The sequence below is a fragment of the Gloeophyllum trabeum genome (genome assembly GCF_000344685.1).
Source record: "Gloeophyllum trabeum ATCC 11539 unplaced genomic scaffold GLOTRscaffold_00013, whole genome shotgun sequence".
NCBI lineage: Eukaryota > Fungi > Basidiomycota > Agaricomycetes > Gloeophyllales > Gloeophyllaceae > Gloeophyllum > Gloeophyllum trabeum.
The window spans coordinates 855,999-881,717 of NW_006920422.1; the positions used below are offsets into that span (position 1 = coordinate 855,999).

The window sequence follows — 25,719 nt, forward strand, 5'->3', positions numbered from 1 at the left end:
AAAGCTTAACCTAGCGGACCCTCAGAAGTCGGCATCACTGCTAGGATCGGCGGAATTCACACGCTCAAAATGGTATTTGTCAGAGCTCAACCAAATGTTTTGTGGTTTGTAACACTGACACACATCCCGATCGTTCTGGAATGGTGTGTTACCATCTCTTTCTGGAGTATCAAGGTTAATATTGGCCTCCCTCACCCCTGGAAGAAATCCAGAGTCATACTCCACAAAAGAACGACAATCAATTTACACAACTTAAGAAACCATACGAGGAAGACCATTTATGATCGCTGAAGCGCCATGTCCCGGAGCCAAAAGTGCCAGCAGAAACAAGGACACGGTTGCACTGTTATTACTGCTACCATCAGCGCTGCTTGATGAGCTCGGGCTCTCTGCAGGGTATTCCCTCAGTAGTGATGAAGGCGGATAAATCAAAAACCTAGCTTACCTTCTCCTATTCAAGGCCCTCTTAAACTGTGCAAGGGCAGCCATCTTTGTCCTGACAGACTTCCACCGTCCTGTTGCTGTGATTTGGGGCGGCGCACCGGCAGCATCCTGAGAATCACCCTCCGTTACGTCGGCTGCGCTGCTCCGAGATGTCTCAATAGCTGGGTTCATTTGCAAAGATCCCGGGAGGTCGAGGGGATTCCCGCCTCCAGCCGGCATCGGTACCGGCACAGCGAGTGTGTTATCTCCTGGAGAACTAGCAGCGTAAGGGGGCGGCCCTTGCGACCTGCTGGATGTATGTGAAATATGTGTGTGCCGTTCCAGCGCCGCTGTCAAAGAAATGGTTCCCCCCGTATCGGAGGTCTCGGGGCTCATACTCGCAAACCAAGAGTCCCTCGAGGTCTCGACTGGACTTGCTGGCTGTGACCGACCGCTATACCGGAGGATCAGGAGACGAGTGGAATGACATGAGCAACTCGCTTACATGAACTCCAAGGAGACATCTCTAATGCTCTCCGACCCAAGAACCAGAATACCCGGGGGAAGTTTACCATCGTCAGACCTGCTCTTGAGTTCAGAAACCTTCTCTGACTCCTCTCTATAGCAGTAGTCAGAATCTGGTAGAAATATTGCCTCGAACGACAAACCGAAGTACGGAAAGCACCCTCATCATCCGGGCGACAGATCTGATCTTGATTTTGATCACATTTTTTCTATCCTCATAAGCAGGAGGATGTAGAGAGGTACCCGCGGTGGCGTTACGTGGCTCCGCATCGTCACTTGAACTGGAGACAAGGTGTGTTCTGTCGATCTTGCCTACTGCATTTCGTCATGTGGCTTGCAGCTGTTTTATATACGAGCAGGACACATACCTCGGCCCTCGGACAGGATGATCCTTGGTGCCACCGCTTCTATCGCTTTCTGGACCTCGTCAGGATCTGATGAGTCCTGGTATCTCTTGTCATCAGCGCTTGCATACTAGGCAGTGATAGGCAGTTTACCTTGACATATGGATGTAGGTCATCGTCATGGGCAATCGCTATCTTGGCAGAGGAGTTCTGTAACAACAGAGGCAATATGTACACACGACAACCGTATAACGAGCTTGGCACAGACCTTCAAGATGTAGTCTAAGACAGGAGATAGCGGATTGAGATCCTAACAGGATCTATTAAATATCGACCGCTATTAACATGATGGAGCGTGCTCACGCAAGTGTTCGCCGGAGACTCTCCGGACAGAGTGAACAACTCTGGAACGTTGTCTGGGCTTCGGTCCCCTGATCCGAGATCGTCAGGACCGGCAGCAGCCTTCAATTTGAATGGCCTTGGGACAGCAGCCCGCATGCTGTATCCCCTGACAAAAACGCACTGGTCATACGTGGCATTTGTTTGCGGGTCATGAAGAACGACCTTTCCTCGACCTGGAGAAGGAGGATCAACCGGCTGAGGACCGTGATGGGAATGGACTATCCCCTGGGTCCTCCAACCGTAAGACATGCCGAACGTAGCTGTAACGCCAGGAATGCCCGCCCCTACTCCAACGCTGGCATTGCCCTCAGAACGTGTGAACGCGACCATGGCCCATCGTGTTGTCACGTCTCGACCTGTTACAAGGATGATGTCCGATAACGAGACACCTCGCTTGAGACGGCTGGCAAAGGCGGCCCAGGACTCGTAATTATCCAGGAAAAAATCTTCAAAAAGTTCTGTGGAAAGGACGTCCTTGCGAAAGGCCTTGTCGAACAAGATGAGAGCGGCCCCTCTTTCTTTCGTACAAGAGAAGGATAATTCCCCAGACCCGCCCGCAGTGTCCCTGGTTGTAAATAGAGAGCTTAGAACGTTAACTTTGAAGAAGAGATAATGGCCGCTTACCCGGCTGATACCCCAGCAGTTCCTGAAATGTTTCGAACGCTATGCGAGTGAAGCGCCCGCTTCTCGATGGGATTCCGGGACTGAGTAACTTTTCCTACCGGTTTCAGTGGGGAGAAATTTTCGGGGACACCCAGGCTTCGGTGAGAGGGGTCGTCGGCGGGGAGCAATATGTTAAATAGACGGTGAAAGCCCCCGTTCCTGATATAGCCGACGTCGCCAACTTCGACCCTCACGTCTTCTCCGTTAGCTTTGGGATCGGCTTCCCAAAGTGCTCGACCGTGGTTTAAGCAGGCGAGCTGAGTGTTGTAGACGTCCCAATGGGTCGTTGTTTTCCGGCCCATGAGAGGAAGAGATTACGAATTGGCTGGAGAAGCGCTCAGAGCGAGGAGGAACCCTCTTTATACTAGAGCTATGGTCAACAGGCGCTTGCATACGCTAACAATAGTTACATAGGGTAACCGTTCCATTTCCGAGGCGCCTTGGTGTACAGCAGTACCCAGAACGTTGAGACAGATGCCATCACAGTGCCGTCTGTTATTGTTCCGCACATGCAGTCGGACCTTTCTGTGGGAGGATGATAAGCAGGCCGAACCCCCGACCGAATTTTCCAGTCCTGCGTTGGTCAATTAGCAGAGTAGACCAAAGAGACTAGACAAGTGGACGCCACCAAGTCCACAGAAACGTAGCCCGTATTGAGGCAACCTACACGACAGTGCCGGCAGAGTGAACTGATGAGGGGTATATCCTGGCCACATTAGCGCCAAATAATTAAACTGGAATCCCGAAAGACAGCTCAGGACAGGACCAACTCACAGCCGATTATCGAGTTCGCCTCAGGGCAGAGGTGAATGATCCCAAAGGGTTCTCCTCGCGGAATCAACGCCAGGTGATTGAAACGTCGTGGATGAATTCATTGAATTATATTGAGTATTCCGATTGAAGGACAATTCGCTCGGAGACCTTTCCGTGGGAGGAAAACATATGGCACATCCGGTGTAGACATCATACGTCGCCACAGACTCGGGGCGAGTGACCTTCCAATGCAAAGATCATAGTCTGCTACGGAGTTCCGACTTATCTCTTCGGTAATTCCATCTTCGCCAGAACCAGTACTTTCCGCTTCGACTCCGTTACCCTAAGGCCCAGGATATCATTGTAGTGCGTGCTTCCCCTAGTTAATGAAGGAATCGAAAGTGACACAGGAAAGTTGCGTGTAATGGGTTAGTAATGGGTTAGATAGTCCACGGAATTCACACGCTCAATATGGCTTTTGTCTAGAATCCTGTTTACTCCAGACTCTGTGCTAAGTTCAACGTAAAAGACTGCTTCCGGCATGCAGCTTCATGCAATTCTTGCTTGGTTCCATCCCAACGGAAAAACTGACGAATATACTCGAATGGATGGGCGATGCAACCACGCCGCACATGCACTGGTATCGCTAGCAGTCGTTCTGTCTATCGCTGGTGATAATGCCTTCGAACCTTGAAGCAACTGGAGTCCTAACCCCTCGCACCTCTGATACACTCTCAGACTGTTATTCCGCGTGCCCTCCGCGTTTTGGCTTGCCATCTGGTTTGGGCTTTGGCTTGGGTCTCGGGATTGGTTTTCGAACCGGACCCATGAAATGTATCTTGGGTCTGACGGCGCTTTGATAGCCTGCAGCTTTCTCTGGGGGTCCTCCACTGGTGGAATCTGCTTCTATCTCGTCGACATCCAGGCGATTATCATCCTTCCCGCTCTGCAGCCTACAAAGAAGCTCGCGTAAGATGCTCAGGCAGAGCGCACAACTTGGCAGGTGCTTACCCCGAGTGTCCGCCCACTGTCAGTTGCGCTGCCCCCGAGTCCAGAAGGATGCCTATGGATTGTGATACTAGAACCCACAGCAAACACGTCAGCAGGGAAACACCACAAGTCCAGCCCAGCCCAACACTAACGCATGGATAATATTGCCGAAGACCTGTACTGCAGGTAGTCTCCTTTGATCGCATCTTGGGACATCATGGATTCCGAGGAACGTAAGCTGCAGATGACCCTCGGTTGCTCCTTGGTATGACCCCTTATACAAGTGAAGCTGTGCAGGAACATGGAGAATGCACCGCCCCTTCCACGAGGCTGTCCCCGTTCTTATTTTGTCTAGTCTTCTGAGTCGTCGCGGTGGAGCTTTCGGAACTCTTTGACTCTATATATTAGCTGACAGGCCTGCGGTATACTCTGACTGCCCTATTCTGACTTCGCGGGGCAACCTCGCAGTGGCGGAAGATGTCCGTAGGTTAACGTTTAGGCTCCGAATCGAACCCGCAAAGCCGCTGGATGGATCTCGAACGCTTGGTACTTGCAAGATCTGTACAGATCCAGATGTTGACATTCAGCATGGGACTGCTATCAAGCTTTAGGCGTACTCGAGCTGTGCCGCTATACTGAGACGTTGCGACGTGCCATACTAAATATCCTCATTCAGTGTTCAGTTTTACAGGAGATGACACTCAAATCGTCCGACCACAATGAAGATCTCGATGACGAGGCCCAGTAACTGCCAAATCTGGAAGTGTTCAACGCCCGATTTGGCAGTTACCTTGTCGCTGTGGCTTGCGACCCTGGACTTCGAGTGGCACACGGGCCTAGATATGTCTATTGTCCGGGACGAACCCGCACCACGCTTAGGTCTCAGCTGTGGCCGCCACTCGTAGTTCACCTTTCACCTTTCACCTTTACCACCACCATCCAGAGCATACTCCGCCACTCCCGAGCATAATCCTTCAAGCTTCATGTCGAACGGTGTTTCCTCTTCGACAGCCGCGCCAACGCGCAGATTGCGAAATACAAGGCAGCGCGAGGAGCGACGCGGGCGGACCACAGCTACACCCGCGTTGTTGGGTGGGAGACGCGCGAAACGAGCAAATAAAGTGAAGATCGAAACCCCTCCGGCCCACCTGCCTGCGCAGGATGGAGAGCCTTCCCTACACTCGCAGCAGGCGGGACAAGATGGACAGGACACTGCCTTGGAGTCCGAGCGCGATCGTCGCGCAGGATCTCCCCTTGCACCCGCAAACCTCTCGCCTATATTGTCGCACCTGCCATCCCGACGTACCACTCCTCCCCGGGCACCTTCAATTCCAGACGAAACCCTTAATGCTGGCTTCCCTAGTGCTGAACCAAACCACGGGCTATCATCTTCCTCGCCTTTAACTGCCTCTGAAGGAGCCGAATCTATTCTCGCGGGTTCCCCCAGTAAACTTGCACAGCCTGGCAGGTCCTCGCTCAAGCGTAAACGATCGCGACCTTCCCTGATTCCTGGAGACGGAGACCAGCGTCGACGTTCCTTTCCCGTATCGACGCATTCCGGATACAACCCCGTCCTCCCCCCCGCGATTCCTTACATTGAACCCTCCAAATCATTTACGCGTGCTCAGCCTGCGAATCCATTTCTCGGCCCACCCAATCGAACACGTCAACGACGCATCTTCCGGGCGAGTTCTCCTCTGGACTTGGACGAGGCGGTTCGTCCTGTCCTCTCTGCCGATGAACCGAGCAAGGCGGGTCGCTCGATTCTGAGGTCGTCCTCGTCTCCTCCACAGTCAGGTCGTACTCCGGCGAGCCGCAGAAGTCAGGCACCACCGCCCGACGCGATTCCCGATATGGACGCATCTGGGGCACTGAATGAAGCTCTGCAAGACCGTGACCCGTACCAGAGTGCGTCCGCTGCAGGCTTTACTACGCAGCTAAATCCACCACCACCGGCATTCGAGCGATCTCTTGTGTCCCCTGATGCTAGACCTGGTTACCCCCAGGCTCACCGTGAGACTGAGGACATTGTTCCTCCCGTTGCTGAACCAAGCCGTAATATCAATGTCGCTCTTCCCCAACCGTCATCTGCGAGTAGGAGCTCACCACTTACCAACAATGTCAACGTAGAGTCATCCGCGTTATCGCATGACGGGGCGCCTGCCGCTGGTCTTGGTTTATCTGGTGTAACACCGATCGCTTCACATGGCAACGTCGGAGCATCTTCGCAGGCTGCTGAGCCCTCTTCACGCTCCGCCGATATCCCGGAAATGGTACCAAATGGTCACTCGCCGATCCACACCGAAGATCTAATTCATGTCGATCCACCATTGAACCGAGAGCCTCACCCTCCGCAGGGCAGCCCATCGAGATCTCCGCATTCCGTCGTGCCTCGTTATCCGTCTCACCCTGCCACCCCGTCTGGGCGTGCCAGCTCGCCAGTGTCAGAAGGAGAACAATGCGAGGGCCCCATGTACGTGGCGGATTTCACCTATCCCCCACCCCCAAAGTACGCTGCCTATGGGGCGAATTGGCTTGACGCTATGGCCGACACACTTAACCAGTCAATGTCGTACTTGAAGCACGAGATTCAGCAAGTAATCGAGGAGAGCATGGTTATATTCGCAGAGATGACGCTGTTGAAGCAGGAAGTTGATCGCGAGGAAGTATGGATGAACAAGTTCATTTGGAGGATTGAGCAGATATGTGGGGAGGCACTCGCGAATGATCTGCTGAACAAGGCAACCGAGGAGGCGAAGCGCGAAATACAGGCTTGGTGAGTTTCCACGCTGAAGAAAGCAAGCATTTATGCAAGTCATGATAATAACTGATAATTTTATAATAGGGAGTTGGCCCGACGAGGCGACGCCAACTCAGACGCTACAGACGCGGGATTTGAAGTTAGACCGTTGGAAGTGGAGGACCGGAGCGACAAGTAGGTCTACCCTTGGGCAGTCGGCGAATACCCTTGCTAATTCATTCCCTGCCTCAATAGTCCACATGAAGAGCCTGTGGAGCCTGTTCGTCCAAGAGTTGACAAGGGCAAAAGGTAAATGGCTTCGCTCCCGTTCCTCCGTCCATCGCGGCTGATTCCTCGTTTCCAGGCGAGCCACCAGTGCTGAGCTCGAGTATGAGGACGAAGTCGAGTCTTCTGCAGCACGAGAAAATCTGTCAGATGCTGCAGCCTTGGTCATGCAGGCGTCCAACCTTACAGGCAGCGTGCCACAGGACGACCCTCACCATCGCGTCGCAACTAGCCACCATCTGAGTCCGCCGGTGGGTCGGAAGCGCTCAAGGGAGGAACGAGAGTGTGAAGGAGAAGACGTCCAGGAGAACGATAGACTGCAGAAGAAACATAATCATCGACTCTCCCGGTAGTATTCATTCGTGGCCCTTCGTTCCTGCTTTATTGTCCCGTGCTTCAATGATACGTCCAGCTATAGCTAACGGATATGTGCCGACTCTCGTCAATTACCGCCAGGGGGTTTGTCCCTTTTTTATTGTTCTTGTTTTTTTGGTATCACGACTGTATCGCCATATATCTACGTATCTCCGAGCCAGGAGCTAGTCCCGGCTCACTTGCGGTATACATGTCTGTGTCCGCCAGTGTGGTGCACTGAGTGGCTCATGATCAAGATACATCTTTCAGTCATCGCTCTGCCAATGCTCACCGAATTGCTTCAGATCACACGACTCAGGTCTCACACGCCGATTAGAACAGAAAAGTATATGTTCCGCTGCCGCTGTAATACAGGAGATGATAGGATAGAGGTGTACTACATTCCAGTTATTAATGACGGCAGTCTGCTAATCCCAGCGCAGCTGCACAACCTCGGTGTGCTTTGCTAGGATGCAGGCAACGCCGCAGAGGGCGAACTGTTGAGAATACGAGGAAAGAAACCAGATAATTATGTGTATGAACCTGACAATCCCGTTTCCTGCGCTGAAACGTCTTTATGACGACAGCCGTATTGCCACGACCTAGATATAAGTTAGCTAAAACGTTGTCATGAACCGGGCACGTACCACGAAACCACATTATACAAACAAGCGGCTGCAAAGAAGTGAACGAGCTCAAATGTAATAAAGATATGCAAAATGAAACGCGATATCCACTCTCGGATGCGGTAGCGCATAGCACCCCTGACGATGTCAGCGACAGTGGAACAGCGCACCTACTCTAGAGGGGTCACTCGTAGTCACCCCCGTCTTCATCGTCGCTTATAACGAGTATACCAGCATCGCGAGCACTTTCTGGCCATCTGATTGAAGGGAATCTGACCGAACTCCTGGTACTGTCTGTGGGACGTTTGCCTGAAGTTGAAGTAGGGATAGTATTTTTTAGCCCTTCCTCATATAATCTACTCAGAGCATATCCTCAGCCGATCCTCCGCGCAGATTTAGGCGTACTGGACATTAACGCACCGGTTCCTTTCGCGTATAAGGCGCATAATGGTGTCTTTCTCTTGTTTGTTCACGGCTGTCTCTAATTTGGCCATGAGCGCCTTCGTAGCGGCCAGATGCTCCTCTAGTCTATTCTGTCGTTCCAACAAAGCAAGCTTTTCGTGCGACGACGAATCACTCTTCGTCGCCATAGAACCAGAACCAGGGAACGGGATAATATCAGAATGAGGTGGTAAGTCCCGCGGTGAATCAACGACTGTAGCTGACCCGTCCGTGGAGGGAGTCCTGACAGTCTGGAGAGTTTCGGTGATGAACGAGATAGCTAGGTCGTCCAAATTGGATTGGCTGGTCGCAACTTTGCGAGCTTCGCTGTCCACTGGAGTATCGAGGACAGCGTCGGACAGCATACTCGGCTCCTCGACTTTGCCCTTGTGAGGAGCACTGCCAGCAGCGGCAGCCGATGTCCTAGCCTTAGCCTTGCGTGACGCAAGAACCAGCCGTCGAAGCGCCTCCTCTTTGGAAAGATCCCCCTCTGCGTGACCTGTAGCGAGAGTCTCTCTGCTGTCCAAGGATCCGGCCGTTGGCGTATCAGCAGTCTTCTTTTCGCTCATGAGACCTGCAGCTGCCAGAATTGGTGCACCGGGGCTCAGAGAGTCTTTTCGCCTCGCCAATTGGCTTTGTTGACTATGCCTCGGGCCCTTGGGTGCGTTAGCCATGGCACGAGGCTCCGAAGGAATACTTGTCGCTTTCGACTCGCCAGGCGCAAGGGATCCGAGGACAGAAGGGGAGATATGTCTCGGACTAAAATCCGAGCCGATATGCGATGGAGCGTGGGCCGCTGTGGGCATGTCGAACACTGTGGATACAGGTGGAACCTGAATCTGGCTGGTAGGTGAGAGCCGCTCGACGGGAGCAACGGACTCTCCGCCTGGTGCGGCAGACCTTCCGGATATCGGGCGTTTCAACGTTTTGTATTGATAGCGAGGCACGAAGGCAGGAGCAGAGGCACGAAGTTGCAGCTCCTGGGACAAAAGTTCAGATTTGACCTTGATACCGCCGTGACTGTCACCAAGGTCGTCCTCGATCATAACAGCATTCGGCCTAGGCGACGCATGTCTAGAGGAAGCAATTGATTCGTGGTCTTCTTCCTTGGCCAAGTGCGATATTGGAAGCTTCGAGACAAGACTTGGACTCCTGGAGTACTCAGAGTCTATATCCATGGGCTCGGGCTCATCCAACAGCTTGGCGACTTCTTCCGATGACTGGCTTCGACATGACATAGTGGGGCGCGCGGGTCCCAGGCGGCTAGAAGTGGGATCCGTCCCCGAGACAGACTCTGAGTCAGGCTGAGGGGCAAGCAATACGCTGTACCCCTGCTTCTGCACCTGCGCCAGCCGTCTTTTCTCCGCGGTGGCCTTAATCATCAGCTCAGCCAACTCCTTTTCTCGCGCCTTCTGTCCCGCCCGCTTCCCCCTCATCTTCTTTTGCTTCGGTTGTTGGGCAGTCTGGAGATCAGCCACGTCCCTCTGGTCATGTGTAGAGTCACTCCCAGGGGCGGGTTCCTCCTCCCCACCGATCTCTCCTTCCTCCAATTCACCAACACCGGCAGACGCACCCACCCCTGGCACCCTATACCACCATACGCAAATCTGATCCTTACCATCTCCCGCGAGTCTGGGGCTTGACCACGCCCGTCTTGCGGTCTCGACGCTAGAGAACTCGATTAAAGCTTTCGCGCCCTTCTTCTTCTTACCCTTGCCTCCAGTCAACTCGACCCTTACGACATTGGAGGCTCCGAAGGACTCCGCCCACTTGCGAACAAAGCTCAAGTGCCGGCAAGTCCAAGGCATGCTCTCCATCACCAGAGTACAAGACGGAATAGGCATCTTGAAGCCTTGTGCGTTCGGATCGTCGGGAGGAGGAGGAGATATCGGGTAGAGGCCATGCTCACTTTCTGGGTCGGGATCGGGAGGCATGCCGATAGGTATTATAGGCTTGTGGTGCATAGGAAGGGCTGTATGGGACGAATGGTTTTGGAAAGCAGTCACCGGCGGCGAGGAAACCATGCTCGCCGGTAACGGTACGGTAGGAGCATCGAAAGGGAAGTTGATGCTATCGCTTGCATACTCCTTGTTTGGAAGGTGATCACTGGGTGATTGCACTGACGGTCCGGCTCCGCTAGCGCCTGTAGCAGTCAAGACATGTCCGTATTGCATCCCTTGATTGACAACACCATAAGGCATAGCTTGTGAGGCAAACACGGCCATTTCTGGAGGCAGAGGGAGACCTTGCTGCATGAGTGTAGCAGCTAATGGTACAAGTGCGGGCCCTGTCAGCCAAGGTGGTAACGGCATTTGAGGGCCAGGGAAAGCATCGGGGAAGAACTGGTTATGATCAGGATACAAGGGAGCCGTGAAGCCTTTGCATGAACACAAAGGGTCAGGACAATTGAAAGGACATAGGGGTGTCGGATAGGTTGTGCCACCTTGATCACTCGAGACGTAAGGTTTACTAGGTAACTTGTGCATGGATGACTGTTCGCCCTGGGCTACAGACCAACCACGAACTTCGACCGTGCCCTTGGATTGAGACCCTTCTTGTAGTTGAGTTGAGCGATCGCGTTGTCTGTGCCGCCGTTTGGGCCGCTTAGCTTTGTTCTCCGTAACTTCTTCGTTCGCAGGTTGGGCAGACATAACATCACTGCTGGGGCCCGCGATGGGACTTGCAGACGAACGGCAGCCCACACCGCTATTGGTCCTCTTGCGTTTCAACACGACTCCCAGGGGTTCCACTTCACCTAACAGAGCAACGCGCTCACTTGAACCCGCTGAAATGTAACACCATGCACCGGCCAACTCACCTTCAAGCTCTCGCCCGAGACCTTGGCCAGGTATATACCCCATATTGAGCATCATATTATATGCTTTACTACCGGTGTGCTTGGGTATGTCTTTGGAACTTGAAGGTATATCTTCAGGCTTTCGCCGATGCTCTCCGAGGTATACGACTTCCTCGTCTTCGGATGACGAAACAAGAATTGGTGAATCCCTAGTTCCTACACTCTCATGTGCCATGCCCGTACGCGCGGACAGCTGTGTAGGTAAAGAGGACGAAAGACAGGGACTGTGGGTCGTGGCGAGATGCAAGTAGTATTGTGGGCGCATGTTTATTTTTCCTTTCCACATAGACTTCGGGTTTCTCCGCGTGCCACAGCTCCAGGACAAAAGCAGGGTGGACTTGTGTGGACGGTCTGAAGCCTCAGCTGTATAATAGGGTATCTTAGCGGTAAATACAGGTATACGTGCACCGTAACATGATATCCTTTCTAATATCACCAAAATTTGCCAAAAACACTGCTTCGTCCTAAGGTCGAGCCACGGAAGATCATACCTACACCTTCCTGTATTGCGGCACTTACAGGTCGCATGGGTGCCGAATCGTAGACGTGTGGACATGGCTGGGATAATGGCTTTACAGTGAGCCGAGGGTTCTCCAACTCCCTCTCGTACATCGACGGCTGCCTGGGGGAGTCACCGCCTTGATCATACTGTGGAGGGTCGTATGCTCGGCGAGCAGCCCTCAGCCGACCCAGAATCTGTCGACGGAAGGTGAGAATTGTCATGAGAGTGGACTTAACGTGATCAAGCACCTGCTCGTAAAAGGCAATCTCTCCGTCGAGGTGCTCCGTCGCAATGGTGCGAAAATCTTCGACTTTCTGCGCGTGGTACGTCTCCATTTCCGCCATGGTCGTATTCAGGACCGTCTCGCATCGAGCCGCTACCTCTTCATCTGGCTGCAGTATGATCAGTTATTGCATCACTCGAGTCTTCATTGTGCTTACGGAGGGTTGCGCCACGGCAGCGTTGTATCGGGAGAGGGCTGATCTATGGGTCTCGACTATCCCCTACGACAGTATTAGTCGTACTGAGCCCAGGCCCTCCGCCGCCTAAGCGCTACTTACGCTGTACATAGATGAGGGATGTGCCACGCTCTTAAGTGCTTCATGCGTAGCCAACTGCGTTCGCCTGGCCTAAGAAGCATTCAATAACGTCCGACAGTGCCGAACAAGCAACGCACATGATCGTCATACAGGTCAGCAACGTTTTGCAATGTCTCCGATGTCTTCTGCATTGCCTTCGTCAGCTTGAGGCAGTCTACGTTGAATGTACCTCAGACGGGCATGGGGATCAAGCGTCTTGGATGTACTAACCTCGACACCCGTCTCGCCAGCACCAAGCGCCTTCGTCATTGAGCATGCCTTTGACTTTGAAGTTGCCTTCCTCCTCGTCTAGTTCACTAATGCCAGTCGTTGGGGCCGACGCCAGAGGCTTCGACGTAATCAATGACAACAGGGCGTAAGAGAGCATCCTCTCCGCCTTCGACATCTCTGCGGATAGAAATGGTGAATATGGACTACGTCCTGCGTGAAAAATGGCCGTGGTCACCTAGTCGTGCTTCCCTCACTTGACCGAAAATATTGCGCAGGGTTTGCACGCCTTTCCCTACGCCGCGAGTATGGACATCAAACCGTTCTACGGCATCCGCAGCGTCCTCAGCATCCAGATTGAAATCAGGATGGAAGACGTGCGCATAGAATGCCGGACCAGCTGGGGGAAGGGAAAGATGATAAGGGAGCTGTCTTTTCCATTCCTAAGCCGTGATCAGCGGGCGAAGAGGCGGCGCGGCAAGTGTAACTACCCACCAAGTCGCTTTCACATCCTAGAAAGAATGTCAGGACTTCTGCGTATCTTGCGACCGGATGCCTCGCAATCCTGCAGATATATCGTTCAAGGTCCCCTCTCCGTGCTTCTACGAATTCGTCGCTGAACCGCCCCGCATACTGCTTCTCGGGCAGTGGTGGCAGGGCTATACCAGGCAATCGCCTTGTCAATGCTGTATGCAAGACCACGAAATGCGAGAATCTCCTGTGTACTGTGATGCGCATAGGCGAGCCTGGGGGAGACGCGTCCTCTCCAGTTCCATGTTCCGAAGTCGGGTGAAAGAGGGATGTGACGCTGTATAGAGTATACGCCCCTGACAGACTGGAGGTTCGCTTAGACGGAGAGTGAACCAGCACGCGGAAGGGCGGCACTTTCGTCTTCCACGCCGGGCCGACATCAACGAAATGTTGGTCTGCGTCCCCCATGCCGACCCTACTTAGACGGTTGCTTTCATTGTCCTCTTCGTCCAAGGTGCCGTCCTCAACGGATCGAGGTGGTAGTGCAGGTTCGGAATTGCAGCCCTTGAGAACCCACTCTTCAGCGCCACTGGTCACAAAGGTTGAAAACCGGTTTAAGCTTTTCCCCCCGAGAAGACTCTGCCGGAAGCTAGGGAACCATTCCCCGGTATGTTGGGGTATAATTGGGAGGGCTTGTTTCTCTCCCTTGGGGGAGCCGCGGGGTGTGATGGATTGCGCGGACGGTTCCCTTCTCCGTTCGAAAGGGGGTATTTCCAACGTCGGGGAAGTCATAAAGTCTGAGGTAAACTTCGACCAATGCCCTGGTGAGCGTTACCAAGCGATGTAAGTAGTGCGTTGGGAAAATAGTATTCACCGTATAATACGTCTGAGGCAATAACCCAACCTCCCCATTCTTGCCTGCTCGCACCAGACTCCATCCATCTCCAACCTCTTCCCTCAATACTTCCAGCTCATCTCCAGCTTCTACTGTCAGTTCTCTGAACTCTGCCTTTCCCTCGAAGTGATAGAGTGCTCGTGCAGCTTGACCTGTCTCTTCGTCGTCCTCCACTTCGAGTTCGTCGTCAGATAAGGAGGTGCTTGGATTAGCCTGTGTCCAAGCTGTTGAAGAATTGAAACCGGTATCGAAATCCGACACCGGGCGTGATTCAAAGAAAGATACTCCAGCAGGAGTTAACGTCGATTTCGTGGCTCGAGGCAAAGTCGACATGGCCATAAGTCAGCGGAGGGTATTCGTTGTCGACCAGTCTCAGTAGAGAGCAGGGACGTCTGTACAGTTTTAGTAAATTCAAGTCGGGTCTCAGGGTGTCGGACGATAGTGATGAGAGCTCGATTGTACAATAGGGGCTCCGATCGCGTCTTCGGCTAAGTGTTGGCGAGCCGCGTCCGTGGACCCTCGCGAGTCTCGAGGTGGAGAATTTGGGAAAAGCCATAAATGCAATTTGCAACCCTTTTAATTCGCCCCATGCGTGTTGGGCTTCAGTACATTACGCAAATGCATGTCGTATTATTGCATAAAGATACATTGGGTCCGTTTTGTATGCTTAACTTCTGGCTGCACAGCGCTTACTCGCAGTCAGGGAATCCAAGGCTTCCCCAGCCGGTCCATCCAGGGTGGCAAGCACGGAAGTGCGCCGTCTTGTCAATAGCATGTAGTTCAGCAATATCCTCATCCGTCAGATCGATGATCTTAGAGTTCGCTGCGAGACGTAATGAGCATCCCAGACCGCTGAAAATCATAGAAGCCGTTGCTTACAAAGGATACGCTCGTTAGTTACAGACTTGGGCAGAACTGTAATACAAAGTAATTGAGTGCACTCGAACCAACGCTTGGTACGAAGAGACAACTCTTACCGGTGACTCCAGGGCGGTTTGCTTGCAGTGAAATGAGGACGTTGGCGGGCGAGACACTGTATTTCTCAGCAATCTTGTTGACGACAGGGTTTTTCAGCAGCGGTGAGTTGTCAGAGCCGAGAGGTGAGTAGGCGGTCACGACGATGCCCTTGCTAACGCAGTAGTCCACAAGCTCCTGCTGCGGGCAGGACCTACAGGAGCATCAGGATTGCGCCATGGCAAAATTACAGTAATGCTGACTTACGGGTGCAACTCAATCTGGTTCACAGCGGGAACAACCTTGGCCTCTTTGAGCAGGCGTTCGAGGAATGCAACGGAAAAGTTCGAGACACCTATGAAAAACCTTCCAGTTGGCATGATTCTAACATTCGTTCTTCAGGAAGAACTCACCAATCGCCTTGAGCTTATCCGGGTTCTCCAAGTAGAGCTTCTCCATATCTTTCCAGGTCTGGAGCCAATCGTGGCCCTTGTCAGCCTTGCCGTCCTTAGTCATGGGTGCAGGCCAGTGCATCAACCCTAACCGCGGCGACGACGTGAATACCTTCGGGCAATACTGGCTCTATGGGTACATACAGAGGTCGAGGTAAGGGGTCTGGAGCTTTTCGAGAGAAGACTGTAGAGCAGCCGCCGGGTTCCTCTGGTCAGGGTTGTCAAGCTTGGTGGTCAGGAAAATCTGCTCCCTTGGAACGCCGGATGCCTTGATACCAAGGCCAACTTCCTTCTCGTTACCTGCGAAAGGACCCTTCAATGCCTGTAAATATCGTAGAATGCAAACGTTCTCGTACCGTAGGCGGCGGCAGTGTCAATGTGTCTGTAGCCGTTCTTCAAGGCGAACTCAACGGCGTGCTCGACAGCGCCAGGCTGGGACTTCCAAGTGCCTGTCAATGTGCGTACGACGTCAGGAGGACGCTTGCCTGTGTTAGGCAGCAAAACAACGTACCGAGCCCAACAGTGGGCATCTCAGCACCAGTGTTAAGCTTGACGGACGTTGAAGCGACCATTTTCGATACTGTTTGGGCTGAAGTTCGGTGGTATGGAGAAAGGAAGGGGTTTTAGGCTGTGGGGGTAGATAACTGGAAACAGATTATATGGGCAGGCCGGGGTATAATCGGATAAAATCATTCCGTCGGCACTCCAGGTGCGCACATCGATGATAAGTGAGATCGATGCTAGATAGGATCTCGGGAGCGGCAGAACGGTGCCGGCCTCTAGTAGTGACTTCATTAGCCCCTGAGTAATATCGAGCGAACGTTGGAATGCAACTGAACACATAGTTGGGATGTTGGATTTATTATTGGTGGTACATATTGGCTAGAGGAATGCTATGACCGGTGACTCTCCGCCAGCTACAGGGGACTTATGATGGCAGCCGTAGTACCGTCGACGTCTCTGCAAACCTGAGACTAAACTACATTTCGTTTGAGCTGAATATAGTACTAGATGTTATCTGTGAGATGTGACATTCGAAGCAGAGGGAGGACAAACGGCATGCACACTAGCTGAGCTTGGGAGAACAAAGCCTCGGAAATCGCACAGGTGTCTTGGCGGGGAAGAGAAGACCAAAGCATATACACTGCACTGTAAGATTTTGGAAGAATGTTCTAGGATGACGTGTTGTCAAGGTTGAGAATAAATTAAGATCCTAAGTAGGGACACAAGCTATTAATGAAGGTCAATTATAAATAAATTGCAGACAGAAGCCTCACATTCGTGGAAAGGTCGTGCGCGGCATGGTCGACTACTTGAGTCATCACTCCACTATCCGCCGGACGAAGAGTATGGCAGCGGTGAGAAGTACGACCAGGATGGACCGCCATGGGAGCGCAGTCTTCTCGTGCCCGCTTCTTCTCGAGGGCGCTCCCCAAAGCCACATTTTCATCACAGCACTTACCCCACCGACGTTCGTGTCTACCTCCTGGCCTTCCGCGATACGCCTCATCATCACGATGTACCACGCCATTTCCATGCCGGCGCCTATGAGTTTGGGGAAGCCGACTAGCCTGTTCACGGTATGCCACATCCGTTCACACCTCCCTGGAGCAAGCAATAAAGGTACCGGGCCACTGGCGTGGCTATGGCGGGGTAACTTCGATGTGGGGTCGGACAGGTCGCACCGAATACCGTCCATGACTCTACGTGGGAAGTCCGGGTACACGACCGACGAGCGTCCAATCCCTAGCAAATGTGCATGACCGTTCTCCAAGACCGAGGTACACTGCGCAGCAGTGCGCAAGCCGCCCGTGAGCAATATCAATGGAGTAGCTTTGGGTCCATCATGGCGCAAGGCCGTAAGAGCAGCGATGGCCTTCCGCGAGAAGTCAGAGAACAAAGCTTGACGGTCGGAAGAGGGTTGGAAAGTGCCCATGAACTCTGTAACAGTGTGATGAGCATGCTCCAAGCGAGTGGAAGCGCCGTACCTGGGTTTTCGTAGTCTCCTCCGCTGATCTCTATGAAGTCCACGAGGCCCCATGCCGCGATCTCGCGACAATGCCTCAGAGGCACATCAGCGGCTGTGGATCTGTCGCACTGGTTCGCGAATGTCACACCAGTATAATCAGCCGCGTTCAGTTTTATTCCAATGATGAAGTCTAAGGGTAAGGCATCACGGATAGAGACAAGTATACGGTGAACCAGCGCTAAAGCATGATCGCCGGTAGAATAAGCATCTGATCGGTGGTTGCTCTACTCCAGAAACAGGTTCAGTCGGACAGAAGGGCGAAACGGAGGAAGTGCGTCACTTTGGGCGATATGAATTGGGCGAGGAGGTCTGTATTCTTTAACTTCAGCATGCACAGCCATGATACTTGGACGGGATCTGCCCATTCCGAACAAGAGATACTGACATCCATGAGACGCGTGCAATTCAATACCGTTGAAACCAGCTTCAACGGCGAGCTGCGCTCCTCGCGTGAACTGCCGCACGGTAAGGTCGATATCGTCGAGTTGCATCTCTTTGGGCGTTTGAAACAGGACCCTGTAGAGAACTCGGCCGACGAAGCTAGTGTCATGGGTCAAGTCGTTCCCTAGACGGATTGCACTGGGAGCGAGAGGGGATGCGAAGGGCTTACGCCCCCCCAGGACATTAGGTGACTGCCTTCCAGCATGCGAGAGTTGCATAATCGCCAGGGTCTGAGAGCAACAAGAACGAATTGCACAGGAAAGATCTTTGAAGGGTTGAACCGTCGATTCTTCCAAAGTATCCGGTATTACCATATCTCGCCCGAGAGTAAGATGGTCGGGAGACACTTGAACGTTCCCGGTAATAATCATGCCCCACCGCCCATCAGACCATCTTCGGTAAAGATCTTGGTGGTATGTGTTGGGCGGCCCACCGAAGATCGCAGCTCCATGTTCGTACATTGCGACCTACGACCCGTTCACATCACTGAGGAACTCAGCGTCTGATTATATTGATACAACCGGACATGCCTTCACGAATCGATTGTTAATAGTTACTCCGCATGGCAGTCGCACTGCAGATGTCAGGCTGCAAGGAGTTCCGTTGTGGTCAGACGGCAGAGATTCTGCCATCTCGTCAGAGCAGCTTCGAGCTTCAGTTCCACTGCGGAAGGGACTCTGAACGCTCCCAGCTATTTGCGACTTCGGATCCTCCTAACGTCTTGTTTTGCGTAGGTAAACGAGGTATTGACGCTTCGGGACTTTCGACTTGGTCTTCCAAGTTGGTTGTGTTAGAAGGCGTTATGACGTTACTTCGGTCTAAGTGTTATGGGATGTCACATTACCACTTGATGCCACACCTGCGTTATAGGTCTGTGTACTTAGTCCTGCCTCTGGTGCTGCCGTGGCTTGGCTGTCTGCGTGACCTCCTTTGATCCATAGAACCGACAACGATGGCTTCAGTCGTACGATATCTGTGCCATCCCGGTCCGGATTAGGGGGTGATATGGTGCTGGAATAAACTTGTAAAGTCCTTCCCATTGACATGAACCGAACTCTCAGCGGCTATCCAACTCCCTGTCTCTTACCGAAGTCGCGGAGGCAAAGAAGATAGAGTTTCATCTTGCCTGGCTTACGGAGACTCTAGGGTGAAGCTCCAATGAAGACTCAAGGTTTCGGGATGTGCGACCACTAAAGCATTTCGTCAGAAACACGCGAATTACTTGCTCCTCCTGCTGCCCATGATAACGCTCCAACTTTGTTCTTCTACACTTGGTGAGAAGAGAGTGGCGAACGCCGTCACAACTGCAGGATAACATGCTGCTAACAGCAGTGAAGGAGATACAAAGAACAAATGCAGCCCTTCAACTGGTTTTCCGCGACAGGGAAGCTTGGATAAGGCACTCGTGCTTGTATCCTCGCCCAATCTGCGGTGCCTCGTCACGTCACCCGCACTGAGCCGTTCTTGCCTCAAGCATTATTCATAGCACGTTTCTAGCTCAGCGGTTATAAGGCTTTCAATGTATCCGGTCGAGAAGTAGGTCCCCCCCTCCTCTTCTGCAAATTATGCACAAGCCCTTCTCTTCTCAGCCTGATCCGGCGGACGTCCTTCGGGCTAATGTCGAGAATTTCAGTATGCCAGACGGCATACCCATCCTTATTACTAGTATGTAGATCCATCCCCCAATGCAATGTCTTCTCAATGTTCCTAGTCTGCCGTGCCTCCAATTTGCCTGTGTCGCATACCATGCATCGTGAACCAAGGGCTTACGTCGAGATCGGACTGCAAGGCCGTCCTTATTCGAGCAAAACCAAGATTGCGGATCCGAGTGTGTCTCCAACTTGGAATGACGAGAGACATGTCATGTGAGGCTTGTGTTTGTTGGGATTCCTTGCGACTCTCACTCCCGCACAGTATGGTGCCTCACCTGGAAACAAAAATATCATTCTCTGTACAACGATTCATGCACGCGCCAGTGCCGGGAAGAGAACCGTTGCTGGGGCAGTTTGCATGTCCCGCGCATGAACTGCTTTCTCTGCGTGGCCGTAAGTAGTCCTAGCTTGGACATATATGATGTCTAACCCATGTTCAGCTCACATGGTTACCCTGCACCACGACACTACCTGGCCCAGAGGAGGCCTCGAGTTGGAAGCCCAGCGGATAGCCATGGAGGAAGCCTTTGAGCTGGTCTTAAAGCGCGCACAAGAGCAGTTCGTCCCGTCAGGGTATTTCACGAAGCTCTTGCGATCTAATGCGTCCGGTCAAGACCCCATGTCTGCTCTCTCGGATGTTCTTTCAGCCTTAAGAAAGATTAAGAAAGCGGGAAATCTCGCGACCAAAGTAAGTTAAACGATGCGCGGTGGTCGTCATCTGACGGATTTCGCCAGATACACCCCCTCCTCAACGTGGCCTGGAAAGTGCTTTGTCTGGCAAGCGTAGTATGTCCACAGTGCAGGAAGATACTATCGCATCTACTGATAGATCCTTGATAGATATACGAGCTACAGTTGCAACATGATCATGAGGTCATGGACCTTCTCTCTGTCATGAGCGAGGTCTATCCTTATGTCGCGGCAGTGGCGGAAGCCGGCGTGGCACACATCAAGCAGTTCAGAGATCATATTTCTCGACTCCTGCATTTATCTGCTGAGTATGTCGGAGTCGTGGCTAAATGTGTCGCTCTTCCTGCCATGAGTATGTTAAAAAGGATGCAATTTTTGTATATCCGCTAACTGTACGCCCAGAGAGACTCATTAAACCTTCTCCCGGCGTTGATACTTACAGGAGACAGTTCGAACAACTGCGGGATTTGTTCCAGCTGGGGGCGAATGTGCAAGCTGTCATATCTGCCGGTCTTACTGCTCAAGCGGTGCTTGATATGGGTATGACCCAGTCACGTCTCAGAAACACTGTCCTCCTCATCCTTCTTCCCAGAATCACATATGATCCTCTCTCGTCTGAAGCCTGCGTATACAAGGCAATCTACAAGCAACGGTTGTCAGTACGGCACTCGAAGCTCACTGATCAACGCAATTGTGGAATGGGCCTTATCCCGTCATCATGACAAAAAATTCATATGGCTCTATGGACCTCCAGGATTAGGCAAGAGTGCTGTTGCAGCGACTGTTGCGGATTCTATCTGCCAGAGAGGTCGCCTTGGGGCAGCGTACTTCTTCGATCGCACATCCAAGGATAGATGCGACCTTTCTGGCTGTCTGGAGTCATTAACCTATCAGCTGTCCCAATTCAGCGCTCCGTTCGGGAGGGCTGTGGCTAGGACCATGCAAGAAACCCCTGGAATCGTTCATGCATCCCTGAAGACTCGCTTCCACGAACTGCTTATGAAACCCGCGAGTGTCCTGGGCGACGTCCGTGAGCCCACGACCATAGTCATTGACGGGTTGGACGAATGCGAAGACCTGCACGCTCGGAGAGAGCTGCTCTCAATTCTCACGGACGAGCTACCGTTCATGCCTTCGTTCATCAGAGTACTCATCACCAGCAGACCGGAGTATGATATTCGCGGCCGATTCATCTCAGCTCCATATGTTCATACGGTCGAAATGGACGCCAAGGACCCGCAGAATATTTCTGACTTACGCACCTTTGTCCGTCAGCGGCTGCAGGAAGCCAGATCGGACCATCTAATATCGGGTGGTTGGCCGTCTGATGATCAAGTAGAAGCCCTGGTAGAGCGCGCATCCGGGATCTTCAAGTGGGCAGTAATGGCCATGGAGGTCGTCGCTTGCACTACCGATCCTCGTAGCACGGTGGAGCAGTTGGTTTTGGATACATACACGGATACACAGGCCCTTGTCGATTGGCATGTGTTTGGATCGCAGGACAGGTTCTGAGATTTCAAGGTGCAGTGCATTGTATATCCTCCATTCGGATCGAGCTGGTCTCGACAAGGTCTCGAGTGTATTTGTACCGCCCCATACATGCCGATTGAAGAACTTACGTCGGTTTGTTTCCGTTTCAGTTAGATCTGCGTGCTGGTCCTGTTTTTACGATGTATCTATCGTCTACACTTGGTTATACGGTTGGGTGATACACACGGTCCGGGACCACAATTACTATTGTATCTATTACAACATCAAGTGACATCCACGGACGGCTCCAGATTGCAACGTACAATATTTACAAAGTCCAAGTCCAATGGTGCTTCCAACCCAAGCCGCATGCTATGACCGGGCTTGCATAATCTCATAGTATGCCTGGTACTCCTCGGGGGTCATCATCTCTTGATGTTCCTCTGTGACCTCTGAATATCGGACAGGCTGGCCATTTACTGCAAAAATCGTGAGCAAGCAAGCAGGCAGGCAGGCAGCGTACACAGCAAACTCACCTTGCACAAGGGGGTCATCTGTAGCATCTACTTCTATTTCCGCAGCTTCTGCGGCTGCTTCCACAGGAGCAACTGCCTCAACGGTGTACGTTCCCCGGTTTCCTTCCTCATCCAGCCTTGCCGACTTCCTCATCTCCGCAGCAACATCGACCTGCTCCGGTCTGGATCGCTTTCTGTATTCGTTTAATGAATCCAAATATTCAATGGAAGGCTTCACATCCTCTTCTTCCTCGTCGGCGCCATTTACCCCGTTGCTGTAACCATATGCCGAAGGTGTACCTTGCGAAGACGCTGCGTTTGAAGCCTCAAGAGAGGCATAGTACTGATCATAGTCTACAGCAAGTATATTCAGATCTTAGCGTGAACTCGACAATAAGAGATCACACTCACAATCTGCCTCTTGCGTCTGCACTGGCTTGATGTCCTCTACTACAGGCGCGGTCGGCGTCGGATTCAACGGGGCCAACCCTCTCAAGATGGCATCGTTTGAGCTAAGGACGGTGCCTCCTGGTAGAGAGCTACTGCCATTAGGTGCTCGATTGTTCTCAGCCTCACCCAATGCAGTCAGATCGCCCGTAATTGTACTCTTGAGATGCCAAGACGGCATCAAATTCTGCTGCCGCTTGGCTGCTGCTTCAGCGTTTCTCTCCTGAATCCGCGTCTCCTCGTCTTTGTCAAGAGACATAACCACACCAATGCCAGCGTCTTCTGTCTTGGGGCCTGAGCCTGCGATCTTAAGCCCGGCTCCTGCGTCGGCATTTCGTTGTTTCTCGGCCTCGCTCAGGTTATTCCTAACCCATGCTTCAACGTCAAACCTGCGTAATTTTTTAGCGGACGTGGACCGAAGAATATTGACAGTAGGGCGTACGCAGGTAACACCATGTCCTCGGTCTTCCTCAGCCCTTCCCGAATGAAAGCCATCTGCCTGTTGAACCTCTGCATTCGATCTTGACTTCCCCTGACGCTCTCCGCATTTTCATTATCGACCAACTCCCCCTTGCAATCATCGCATATGAAAACGCCACGCGAGAAGTCGATGAGTTTGTCGACCTCCAAAGGTGTAAAGGACTTGTTGCACTGAGGGCAGATGTACCCTTTATTATCGAGTTCCTGCGCGAGCAGAGTATGTGCTAGGGAGAGGAAAGGATGGTGGAACACGCACGTTTCGAAGCGAATTATCAATAATGCGTCGCATTTCCGCTACACGCCACTTGACCACATTGCAGAAATGCTGGTAGTCGATGTAGTAGTAAGCCCTGCCCACAGACCGCTGGGCCCCCTCCTTCAGCTCATTCTGACGATGGCTGTCGATCCAAGTCGTTCAGGATTAGCTGGACGATAGCCTAGGGCAGGACATACACCCGAATCAACCGGTCATTATTGAGAACTGCCATGAGCTTGTTGAGCTCTTTCGCCTGGAGGCCCATCCTTCCTGCCAAGTCGTCATCTTTCAGACTGTGAAGCGTTCCATGGTCGACGAGTCAAACCACCGTCAGCAGACGTGCTTCTCTCTCTATAGGCATAGCAATGATGGGATTGCTCACACTGGATGTCTAGCTAGCTGATCCATTATTACAATATATTTCGGCTCGTAGAAAGAGCGAGAGACATGCTGAACAAGGAGACGAAGGGTCTCTTGTTCTTCTTTCGTGGACATTGCTTCGATCCCTGGTCTCGGATGGAAACTATCGGTCGGACTATAACGAGAGCATACAAAAGCAGATATGCTCAACCGAGCGCTGTCGCTAGTGGGTAACGGGCGTTGCTATTAGCAGCTGCCAGAGTGGTGTGTACACCAGAGTAAGGATAAGTGGTAGACTTCATTGCAGTACAACAGCGGCGCCTCGATGTAACATCAGAAAATGTGACTGGCGTGACCGCACGTGCATCACGCTGCGCGACCTGCTGGGTGCCACACCAGCTGCCACAGTTCGCCGCAGCGCATTTCTACTGTAATCACAGCAAGAAATAAACAGAAATAAGGAAACCCCTAATATTTACCCAGAAGATCACATTTATAGGTTTCTGACTGGGAAGCATTTTGCCATTCACTTACACATTGACAGGTGCCGGAGAATAAAAGAGGATATATGAGATATCTGGAGCACAGTCATGTGAATAATTTCTTACAGCGTGTCTCTTTACCTCTCGGTCACTAGTTATATGGTCCTGTGCCTTTGCCCGGCAACTTGGGGACAGAAGACGTGCATGGACTCTTTTAAGGTATACTTGGTGGACATGCTCGACCACGGTAAGGTCATGGGTCTAAAGGCTACCTAATGAGCACCCTTTGTTATTCAAAGGGAACCATTTTTTCGTGCTCTACACTACGAAGGCTCCTTGCCACACGTATACACTTGCAAATCGGTCACTCATTGCCACAAATAGTATAAGCTGCCATACCAAGTAAGATAGGAGCTACAGGGTCAGTACTTGGAGTTCTGTAATAACATAGCTCAGAGCTTACGCCAGGCTCCTAGAACCATCCGTCTCGCGTCCTCGATCCTCTCTGCTAGGGCGTGTGTGAAGATGTTATCTAATATGGCTTATATAATGTAATTTATTTATAGCTGTGTTTCCTGATTAAGCCGAACGGTGAGGATGAGGCACTGGGTACAATACCCATTTTGAGTCACTGAGAAAGTGTGAAAGGAACCGGACAAAGGTCAGATTTTGTTCATAGTGTTGCCTTGCAAAACAAATGGAAGTTCAATGAACAGTACTGAACAAAGATCGTATCCTGTGTCACAATCAGATTTTTGCGCACTCAAAAGTAGTATTATTCTAATTCATTTCACTGACTGTGCAATGGATAATCATGAAAAAAGTTTGACCTTTGACCTGTTATTGTCAAAGTTTTGTGCATGCTCAATATGGGTGATGTACGCAGTGAGGACGCTATGAGACGGCTGGCCCAACTCGTCGTCCGAGGTTTCACCGGAATTATGTAAGGTAGCTAAGCGACTAACGACGCGTTGGTTTACTGTTGGTTTATTGACGTTCGTCGACTGCCCGATTCGGATTGAGGCTTGCTCTATGTCCTCTGCTCGTCTGCACATTGACGGCGGGGGGACGGGGATAAAATCTGACGGTAATATAGCAAGCCATTTCTTAGATAGTGAAACAATAATGCACGAGTGTCCAGGGGTCTGTTGCTATATTTTCGATGAATAGATTAATTTACATACAATGCAAAGTCCAAGCACCAAGTTCTTCATTGCAGAGTAGCCTGAGACGTTATAATATTGTGTGTATAGTTAGTCTCCTTTGGCTTTAGTATGCAAAGAGAAAGAGAGAGACCAGAGCAGCTTGCCCTATCTAGACTGTTGTGGTAAATAGTCATTCATTGTTTTGTTTGTTGAATTGGGATGTTCCCAGTGCAGTTGGTGAACGTGCATGTCATCAATAATACAGATAT

General features: G+C 51.9%; 8 protein-coding genes across 8 annotated transcripts; 2 read left to right on the plus strand and 6 right to left on the minus strand.

Moving 5' to 3' along the window:
* Positions 1–361: 361 nt before the first annotated feature.
* GLOTRDRAFT_132378 (uncharacterized protein) lies at positions 362–2,659 on the minus strand (the record flags this gene model as incomplete). The annotated part of the gene is made up of 9 exons (XM_007871239.1): positions 362–389; positions 446–877; positions 929–1,042; positions 1,092–1,260; positions 1,317–1,392; positions 1,446–1,502; positions 1,561–1,602; positions 1,656–2,259; positions 2,319–2,659. 9 exons carry the CDS (start codon positions 2,657–2,659, stop codon positions 362–364), a joined length of 1,863 nt encoding a protein of 620 aa, XP_007869430.1.
* A 961-nt stretch (positions 2,660–3,620) lies between these two features.
* On the minus strand, positions 3,621–4,365 carry GLOTRDRAFT_122886 (uncharacterized protein). The gene is made up of 3 exons (XM_007871240.1): positions 4,253–4,365; positions 4,122–4,188; positions 3,621–4,063 (listed from the first exon to the last, which is right to left on the minus strand). The coding sequence occupies exons 1-3, from the start codon at positions 4,317–4,319 to the stop codon at positions 3,853–3,855; spliced, it is 345 nt and encodes a 114-aa protein (XP_007869431.1). The 5' UTR covers positions 4,320–4,365; the 3' UTR covers positions 3,621–3,852.
* Positions 4,366–4,819: 454 nt separating this feature from the next.
* On the plus strand, positions 4,820–7,478 carry GLOTRDRAFT_95888 (uncharacterized protein; the record flags this gene model as incomplete). The annotated part of the gene is made up of 5 exons (XM_007871241.1): positions 4,820–4,944; positions 5,044–6,876; positions 6,946–7,035; positions 7,096–7,149; positions 7,205–7,478. The coding sequence occupies 5 exons, from the start codon at positions 4,820–4,822 to the stop codon at positions 7,476–7,478; spliced, it is 2,376 nt and encodes a 791-aa protein (XP_007869432.1).
* Positions 7,479–11,798: 4,320 nt separating this feature from the next.
* On the minus strand, positions 11,799–14,410 carry GLOTRDRAFT_80507 (PX-domain-containing protein; the record flags this gene model as incomplete). Its single annotated transcript, XM_007871242.1, has 9 exons — positions 11,799–12,099; positions 12,154–12,297; positions 12,346–12,408; positions 12,466–12,534; positions 12,582–12,658; positions 12,715–12,891; positions 12,950–13,154; positions 13,207–13,989; positions 14,057–14,410. 9 exons carry the CDS (start codon positions 14,408–14,410, stop codon positions 11,836–11,838), a joined length of 2,136 nt encoding a protein of 711 aa, XP_007869433.1. The 3' UTR covers positions 11,799–11,835.
* A 526-nt stretch (positions 14,411–14,936) lies between these two features.
* On the minus strand, positions 14,937–16,055 carry GLOTRDRAFT_107787 (Aldo/keto reductase; the record flags this gene model as incomplete). Its single annotated transcript, XM_007871243.1, has 7 exons — positions 14,937–14,992; positions 15,055–15,245; positions 15,299–15,386; positions 15,445–15,570; positions 15,628–15,783; positions 15,840–15,932; positions 15,995–16,055. 7 exons carry the CDS (start codon positions 16,053–16,055, stop codon positions 14,937–14,939), a joined length of 771 nt encoding a protein of 256 aa, XP_007869434.1.
* A 749-nt stretch (positions 16,056–16,804) lies between these two features.
* GLOTRDRAFT_107788 (FMN-linked oxidoreductase) lies at positions 16,805–18,585 on the minus strand (the record flags this gene model as incomplete). The annotated part of the gene is made up of 6 exons (XM_007871244.1): positions 16,805–17,088; positions 17,191–17,424; positions 17,472–17,736; positions 17,793–17,821; positions 17,898–18,420; positions 18,484–18,585. The coding sequence occupies 6 exons, from the start codon at positions 18,583–18,585 to the stop codon at positions 16,805–16,807; spliced, it is 1,437 nt and encodes a 478-aa protein (XP_007869435.1).
* Positions 18,586–20,949: 2,364 nt separating this feature from the next.
* GLOTRDRAFT_16843 (uncharacterized protein) lies at positions 20,950–21,429 on the plus strand (the record flags this gene model as incomplete). Its single annotated transcript, XM_007870950.1, has 1 exon — positions 20,950–21,429. A coding segment is annotated over one exon (480 nt), but the record flags the coding sequence as incomplete, so codon positions are not given.
* Positions 21,430–22,060: 631 nt separating this feature from the next.
* On the minus strand, positions 22,061–24,100 carry GLOTRDRAFT_140654 (uncharacterized protein). Its single transcript, XM_007871245.1, has 7 exons — positions 23,846–24,100; positions 23,661–23,756; positions 23,464–23,605; positions 23,170–23,411; positions 22,692–23,116; positions 22,302–22,634; positions 22,061–22,244 (listed from the first exon to the last, which is right to left on the minus strand). Exons 1-7 carry the CDS (start codon positions 23,956–23,958, stop codon positions 22,138–22,140), a joined length of 1,458 nt encoding a protein of 485 aa, XP_007869436.1. The 5' UTR covers positions 23,959–24,100; the 3' UTR covers positions 22,061–22,137.
* Between the last annotated feature and the right edge of the window lie 1,619 nt (positions 24,101–25,719).